Genomic DNA, 9,213 nt, shown 5'->3' with positions numbered 1-9,213 from the left:
CAACTGTGGGCAGAGTTGTGTGATATGGGCGACAGATGAATGCGCATGTGCAAGACACCGATACACCATTGGGTAGAGGTTGACCGGGATCAAGCAGATGGCGCTGTCGCAGTGCCTGTGCAAAGCAGAGGCCACCTGCTCAGTCTTTTGCTGGAGCTATGGAGAGAAGGTGCGTTTTAGAGTCGTGATCAAAGGCAGGAGTGAGAGCTGTTATCTGCTATGAATGGGCACGTGGAGTATCAGGCACACAAATTCATAACCGTCTTGTTGAGGTGTATGGGTCAGGTGTGTTGTCAAAGCAAGGTGTGAAGATGGTGGCAGCAACTCAGTTATGGATGTCAGAAAGTGCAGGATATACAGAGACCTGGACGGACGCGCATGGCCACTACAGATGCAAATGTGAGGAAGGTGGATGACATGATTAAAGCGAACCGGCGTATCACCATCTATGGAGTAGTGGCAGAACTTTTAATTGGACATGAGCGAGTTCACATGATCGTCCACGACATTCTTCGACCGTTTTCTGGGACGCCAAAGGAGTTTTGCTGCTGGACTTTCTGCAGGACGCAACCATCAATGCTGCACGGTACTGTGCCACTCTGTCAAAACTGAAAGAGGTGATTTGGAAAAAGTGGCCTGGCCTTCTCAGATGCGAGAACACACACGGCGATGGCAACGCAAAACCATATCGCAACTCTTGGTTGGGAGCGCCTACACCATCCACCTTACAGTCCAGATCTTGCACCAAGTGACTTCCATCTGTTTCCTGCTTTGAAGAAGACTCTCGGCAGAAGGCGCTTTGGCAGCAATGCTGACGTCAAACAAGCCGTTCAACAATTCTTCCATAAGAAACGCCCTGATTTTTTTTCTGGAAGGCTTTTTGAAGCTTATAAAGCGGTATGACAAATGTCTCAATGTACTTGGAAATTATGTAGAAAAATAAAGATAAGATATATCTTTAATGTCTCTTTCTCTTTTCTCTTCCTTTCGAGCGCAACTATGACCACAGTCAACAGCGAAAATTTATTTTCCAACTCCCCCCACATATAATTAATGATTTATTTTCAAATCTTGAGAAGGAGATTGCTGGTGTACCTCGAGAACAAATTTGGAACTATGATGAAACCAATCTCGTTGATGACCCAGGAAACAAAAAGGTTGTCACATGGTGAGGATGCAAGTACCAGGGCAAATTCGAAACTCTTCAAAGGCTAGTACGTCATTGATGTTTTGTGGGAATCTAGCGCCTTTATATATTAATTACAAAGCAGAAAATGTTTGCTCCACTTGGACTGAGAATGAACCAAATGAGTCTAGATATAATAGAACAAATCTGGGTGGTTTGATCGCCAGGTTTTTGAAGAAACAAACGGGTATCAAAGTATTGATAGGAGATAATTTGAGCTCTCTCATCGATCTGGAAGTACTACATCAGTGTGAGGACAACGAAATCTAATTTACGTCCCTCCCACCAAACACAACCCATGTTCTGCAACCTCTCAATGTAGCATTTTCCCGTCCTTTGAATTGCCACTGGAGGGAAATACTTTCTTTGTGGAAGATGACAACTTCTGGACGCAGATGCTCATCTATTCCCAAGGATCGGCTTCCTGGTCTGTTAAAGCAGCTTATGGAAGCCACGGAATGAAATGTAAGGCCAAAAAAAAAAAAAAAAAAAAAAAAAAAAAAAAAAAAAAAAAAAAAAAAAAAAAAAAAAAAAATCTGAAGTCTGGTTTCCGCAAACTAGGAATTTTTCCACTAAACAAACAAGTAGTTTTGTCAAGACTTCCGAAAGCTAACCTAAACAATGTGGCTGATATTACAAACCACACTGAAGAATCATTTCTTCAGGAGCTGCAGAAAAGAAGGTAAGAGGACTCAAAGCCAAAAGAAAAGACATAAGAAGTTACATGTTTCAGTGGGGAGGAGCATAAGTGAGACTTCATGTCCACATACGTAGACCTCCATTTATGCCTTGCTGAATCATCAAGAAAATAAGTCATTTGCAACTGTCTCGTACTTGTTTATTAGTTTGCTGGAAAATGTGGAAAGACAAATTTCCTGCGAATTTTTTTTTTTTTATCTTAAGAGTGAAGAGGTCAAAGTAGCCTTCAATCAGACTTGCAGTATGTGGATGAGAAAATACCAGCTGTTGAATATCTCCCAAAATGATGTTGCCAGACTGGTGAATACTGTCTACTCTCCTACCAGCAGAATGGATAAAGTGCAGTCTGCATTTTTTTACTTGCATGGATCTCTGGCCCTTGAACCCAAGTGTGTTCACCGATTTGGAATTTATAGCGGCTGAACATTTAAATGGAACATGTGCCTATGAATGATCAGAACTTCAGCTCTATTAGCTCAGAACCCGGACCTTTATCAGCTATCCCTTCTACACTTGGGACCTACACAGGTAAACCAGAAACTTCAGCAACTACTTCAACCAATTTCTGGCCTGAGAATTCCAATCCCTCATCTTCCTGTCATGTATCAACTGCTCCTCTGTCAACTGTGAACACTCCTATTCGTTCTAGCTCAGTATCCCTCTCATTTTATGAATTTAGTTCAGAAAATTCTCTCCTATAGCAAAACACTCAGAGGTCCAAGTCCAAAAATGAAAGAAATTGACACAGAAATGAAGTTCTTGCTACTTCACCTTACAAGCAACAACTGGAAGAAAAAGAAATTAATAAAAGATAAAAAAAAAATAACCACCAGAGGAGAGATAAGGAAGTCAGGACAGAAGCAAACAAGTCACGAGCTCAAATAGCGATGCAGCAAATTGGTGGGGACACACAAACAACGGACTAGAGCACAATATGTGAAACATGCTGTGAACCGTTTGAAGAAGAATTGATACAATGCACTAAATGTAAAGATTGGGAACATATTGGTTGTATAGACCAAGAAAGTATGCTGTATTTTATTTGTGATCATTGCAATAAGTGAACAATGGTTTTTGAAATTAGTAAATTTTGTTCATATAGTAATGTGTTTAATGGTTTTCTTTACTTGTGTAATGTTAATCACTGAAGCTTGAAAATCTTTCTAGAGGCACTAGCCAGTCCTGGAAAACAATTTTTGTATGGACTGCAAAGCCACCTGTTTTTACTTCTACATGACCTGTCACGTTTGTAAAATTTCAGGGCAATCATACATGAACATCCATAAGACATTAGTGTAAGTACCAGATTACTGTGTTAAATTTTTAAATATTTCACATTTTACAATTGAAAAGGTTAAGGTGCCTGGTACTGTAGAACTCTCCCCTGTGCAAATTATAAGAGACATTGCAACGAATGATACCTTGAAAACAGTGCTAAAAGGATGGACATCCAAACCCAGGAAACTAGAGAAATCGGTACGGCAAGGTTGCCTACTTTCAACGGTATTAGTCAAAACAGCCCCGGATCTACTGCTACAAAAACTAGCAGTTGGTATCAATGGACACAGAATCGCAACAACAAATGACACATGGATGTCATACGCTGATAACAAGGGTCTATTCATTCAGGATGAAGAGGGAATAAACCAAATTTGAAACGATTCAGGAAAGCTTCGAAAAAGCATCAGGCATCAAAACACATCTGAGGAAAATCTTATTATTCCAGACAGACAGTGGCAGACAGAATGACCAGACAGTGGTACCGAGAGACAAAAACCATGAAGCAACTGGAGTAGAGATACAGCAGTGCCCACTCCAGCTGGCAACACAAAATTCGGACAGCATCTTAAATACAAAACAGGACTCGCGGGAACATATGCATGCAGAAACCTCATGCTAAGCCGAAGAGTACAACTAATCAACTTGACGTTCCTGTCGAAAGCCTGGTACTTGGTGAAGATACTATATGCACTGGCAGAAACTGCGCAAACGATGTAAGGTGCGGCCTAGTACCTGTTGCGGAGACCAGAACCTTTTGAAGTGTCCCAAGCGATGTTTATTGCTGAGGGAAGAAGGTGCACCCTGAGTGGCTGATGTGAAGACAAAATGTGCAGCACTATTGCTCCACCGTGCATTCGAAACCGAAAATAGGGATGTGGACTGCACCATGACCTGCCTGATCAAAGTTTACAAACAGCAAACTGAGAAAGCATCCATCGACACTAGCCACACTGTCATAAAGTTGCGGCATTTCAACCAGCTCACAACGAAGGAGAGCTACTGTATTACCACTGTGGCAGACTCACAACAGGGGACGGCTAGCAAAATCGGTGGCGAAGACAAGCAAAACAAAAAATAGAGACAAAACTTCCAGGCCACGACTGGCCAAAGGTCTGCAAGAACATATCTGAACGGGCTCTGACAGAGCACACTAGAGGCACCTGCTACAAAGTTCTACAGAAGACAGTACCAACAAACCAGAGGTTGATACTGATTAGCGTGGGGGCATACCAGGCTGCAAACTCTGCAGAAACAAACTCTGCAGACACGATCAAACATTGCATTCAATGCAGGAAAATGGTCGTCCAGATCAACCAAATGAATGAAAGAACCATACAAATCACGACACTCACCATACCTGATGCAAAACCCTACCCGAATTCAAAAAGCATTGCCACCATGTAGATTATAGCCATGACGGCACACACAGTGGTCACCAAACATCAGACAGACAAGGTGCTGTTCCATAAGAACTTTTAGGATGTACACAAGGGGAACAGCAAACAGGGCTTGAAGTACTGTGACATCTTCCATATATTCCTGCAGGTCCTGCTGCACGCAGTCTTCAGAGACGTCTTCCTCACATCACGACTGCCGCCCTCTCACAACACCCACGCCCTCCTTGCCGCCGACATCAACTCCCCACAACGTCAAGACCAGTGATCTGTGCTCAAAGTGATTTAGCGCTGCAGACATAAAGTGAGTCAAGTGCAAACATAATCCCCAGTGTTTTCCCAGTGCAAGCAAATCACGCAACAAGACACGAGCTGCCAGGATACAGTGTAACAGTGCATATAACATTTGCTTCCATGCAAAAATGTAGACTGGACAGTGTTTTTCATACACGGACGGAAAAAAAATCGCAGCACAAAGGAGTTCTGTGACAAACGGACATTGGTACGCGTTACTTCTACATTGATGATACCTACTCAAATTTTGCGCCAGCTGCACAAGAATGCCGACAGTAGCACCACTATAAGGATTCAAACCAGGGTTGCTTTAAATACACACTCTGACGGTCGTGAGCGAGGGTTACCTTTGAGTTTTGCAATGCTGAGCTGATGTTAACCGCCGCCATTTCCAATTTCAGTGGTGTCAAGCGAGAGCTCATTGGAGGGCAGAGTGAAGGTCTGCTGTATTTTCTGAGGAAAGCTGGTTCTGCCTCGGTGCCAGTGAAGGGTGTGTGTTGGTTAGGAGGAGGCCAGTTGCAGCCTTGCAACCATCCTGTCTGTGCGCTAGACACACTGGACCTGCATCTGGAGTTAAGTGTCTGTGGTGTGATCTTGTATGACAGCAAGAGCTCTCGTTATCTCATGCAACCTGACTACAAATTTGTTCATCAGTCTAGTGATTCGACCTGTAATGATGCCGTTCGTGAACAACATTCCAGGGGGTGTTTTCCAGAATGATAACGCTCGCCCTCATACCGCTATTGTAACCCAACATGCTCTGTCACCAGTTCTGTCTCCAGTTGAGAACATATGAAACATCATCGAACAACAAGCATTAATTGCCATTGTATTGACCAACCACATTTAACAGACATGGAACTCCATCTGACAAACTGACATCTGGCAACGGTACAACACAGTGCATGCACGTTTGAATGCTTGCATTCAACATTCTTGCAGTACATCGGTTATTAATGTACCAGCATTCCACATTTTCAATGTATACCCACAATTTCAGTACTCTACATTAATTAAGTTTTTTTCATTTTTGGTGTCATAATTTTTGTCCATTAGTGCATATTAACTCTTTCAAGTCTGGTGGTACAGTTTGTGTACCACCTTATGTTGCACCGAGGTTGTACAGTGGTACGTTATTTGTACCACCAATTTGGATGCGTAGAACAGTGCATTCTCGTGGTAGATTACTTTAACTACTAGCAGGGCATGTTCTTTGTAGTTCTTAGATGTAAGCACCAGATGGCAGTTGTTACTGGGTTCTTGTAGCAGCAACAGTACTTCGTATTTCTACGTCAGGTGCGCTGAAGTACACTGTGGAGACAATGTTTGTGCAACATTGTTATTTGTTAACTGCCAACGGAAGTTTCCAACAAAATTTCTATTGGAATATGTAATTACATTTGTTTATTGTAGTTTTCGTGTTGTTCAGACTATTTCTATGAGAAATTATTAAAATGTAGCTAATTATTCATCGGTTCAAAATATGTACCACAACAGTCAGTCTACTTCAAACATAGGTAAATCTTACTCTTTACTTTTCAGTAATAATGAGGGGTCAGAGAAAGCGACAGTCTGAAATTTTGAAAGCCCTTGAAGAGGATATTCCATCTGACGTATCATTTGATAGTGGGGACAGTGATGACACCAATGACAATTCTTATTGTCTGGAACCAACTACATCCAAAACTATTCTGTGATTCTGATACGTCAAGTGATTCTGATATGTCAAGTGATTCTGAAGTTGAGTGCCCAGCTACCGTCACCAGAGACTGAGCTAAGTCAAACCGTCACAGTACATCAGACTCCATCTCAGATTGCTGATTATCAGTCTAAGGCTGAACATAAATGGAGCAAAACTGAATGCCCCGCTGATGCCTCTGCATTTACTCCCCAGTGTGGTCCCAGTGTTTTTATTGTGGAGTTAGGCACATCATCACCATATCAATTATTTAGAATTCTGCTTTCAGATGATATGGATTTATTTTTGTTTCACATGAACTTATATGCGCAACAGTCGTCTGTGACTACCGGTAAACCTTATGTGCCAGCATCCATGGAAGAATTAAAAACTTTCTCAGGGATAAATATCTTGATGGGCATATAACCACTTCCTAGTTACAGAGACTACTGGAGTTCAGGTGCTGATCTACATGATAGTTATGAGAGTCAGCTGATGTCAAGGAGGCATTTCGAATGGTTTCTCATCAACTTACATTTGAATGATAATAGTAAAATGCCACAACGAGGGGACACGAACTATGATAAAATTTATAAGTTGCGTCCTTTCCTAGAAAGAATTTCACATAACTTTCAGAAAGCATTTAATCCAAATGAATGTATGGCAGTGGATGAATCTATGATTAAATTTAAAGGAAGATCTTCTATAAAACAGTACTTGCCAAAGAAGCCTATCAAGAGAGGCTACAAGGTGTGGGTACTAGCAGACAAATCTGGCCATGCATGGAAAGAAAGATAATGCTGTGGAAAAGAAATTGGGAGAAAGAGTTGTGAAAGACTTCACCGAAAATATTAAAGGTAAGGATCACAGAATTTACTTTGATAATTATTTCAGTAGCCCAGATCTCCTTCGAGATTTGAAAGAAAACAAAATACGTGCTTGTGGTACAGTGAATCCAAGTAGAAAATCTTTACCTATGATGAAAAGTGCCAAAGAAATGAAAAGGGGTGACTATGATTGGGCTACTAGCAATACAGGCCTTAGTGTGATGAAGTGGAAAGATAAGAGATCCGTCCATCTGCTTTCAAATTTCCATGACCCAATTCAAACAACAGGGGTTACAAGAAAGGAAAAAGATGGAAATGAAATAAAAGTTTCTTGCCCCATTGGTCTCTCCGATTACAATGGCAACATGAATTATGCAGATAAATTTGACCAACTGAAGGGCGTATATGAAACTGACAGAAAGAGCAGAAAGTGGTGGCACAGAATATTTTGGTACTTTGTTGATGCCACCGTGGTGAATGCTTTCATCATCCATAAAGAAATGAAGTTGCCTAAGATGACTCTGAAGGATTTCAGAAGAGAAATCACAAGGGATTTAGTGGCACCTGCCTTGGTAGCTTCAAGAGGTGAAAAGCAAAGTCAGAGCAGTCATCTCCAGTTCAACAAGAAGAAGCCCAATGTTCCGAAATCTGTGTGTCTTGAAAGTTCATCTCATCAGCCAGAAAGATCCACAAGGAGGAGATGTGCAGCATGTAGTTACAAGAAACAACAAATTCGCACTGACTGGATGTGTAGTGTGTGTAAGGTTCCTCTATGCTTCAGGAAAAGGAAGATACGCTTCCAAGACTATCATGCATCTTGATGCACGGTGGTACAAAAAATGAACCACCTCCCTTGTGACCAAAAATGATTATAAAAATTGAATTTTTGTGTACAATGGTAATAATTATGTTCATTCTATTATAAATATGTTGCTTGTACGAATTTTTGACAATAAAAGTAAGTCGTGATCTTCTAGAGCTGTTTTTTGGTCAAATTAGTTGCATGTGAAAGAGTTAAGACGCTCTTTTTCTCACTATCTCCCTCGATTTCATCCTTCCTTAAAGTTTAATCTGACATAATCCATTGTGTCATTTGTTCCACTGGTATTCATGGTGTCCATAAATTATTTTTACATCTTAAGACCTTAGTTAACTTTAAAACTATACTAGTCACTAACAAATGGTTTTCAACATGTAATAAGATAAAGTTTTTTTACCTTCCAGGTGACAACCTTGCTGCAAAATTGAACCTGAAAACTTGACAAAATGTGAATGCCATAGGAGGAAACTCAGTGTGTGACTGCTTCATACAGACAATGTCTGGTAACCAAGTGCAACAACACTTTCAAACACGGTATGGAAAGCAATCACTGTCCCGCAAGACTATTCGGGCTTTGCATATGTTGTTTATGGAAACAGGCAACGTTCTAAAAGAGTGGAGGACTCGTGCAGGTCACCCACCAGCTTCAGACGCCAACGTGTAAAAGTTACTTCTGGTGTTTGCAAGAAGTCTGATAAAATCGGTGCATATGGCGGCCAAAGAGTTGGCAATGAGACTATCAACAGTGCACAATGTGTTGCGTAAGTGTTGAATGCGTGTCTTGTGTTGGTTCTCTGCAGCTCGTTGCTCTTCACACAGGTATACTTGTAATGTACGAAACTGTGGCTAAGTGTGTTCAGCGATGTTTACGAAAAACAAGATATATGTTTCCAACAGTGCCTCATAAAAGTAATATACATCTAGTGAAAGTTTTAACTTGTGTAATTGTGAAAAACAAGACACAATGGTTTCAAAAATACGTCCTAAAAGAGATATATATACCTGCAGAAAGATTTATCTGTAAGTAACACCTC

At 41.1% G+C, this 9,213-nt stretch overlaps 1 protein-coding gene across 1 annotated transcript; it reads left to right on the top strand.

Annotated features, from left to right (window-relative positions):
* Positions 1 to 7,310: 7,310 nt before the first annotated feature.
* On the top strand, positions 7,311 to 8,180 carry LOC126109489 (piggyBac transposable element-derived protein 4-like). The gene has a single exon (XM_049914515.1). The coding sequence runs from the start codon at positions 7,311 to 7,313 to the stop codon at positions 8,178 to 8,180; it is 870 nt and encodes a 289-aa protein (XP_049770472.1).
* Positions 8,181 to 9,213: the final 1,033 nt, after the last annotated feature.

The sequence above is a fragment of the Schistocerca cancellata genome, chromosome 12 (assembly GCF_023864275.1).
Source record: "Schistocerca cancellata isolate TAMUIC-IGC-003103 chromosome 12, iqSchCanc2.1, whole genome shotgun sequence".
Lineage (NCBI taxonomy): Eukaryota > Metazoa > Arthropoda > Insecta > Orthoptera > Acrididae > Schistocerca > Schistocerca cancellata.
The sequence above is the reverse complement of the archived record's forward strand: the minus strand, read 5'-3'. Positions and strand labels throughout refer to the sequence as shown.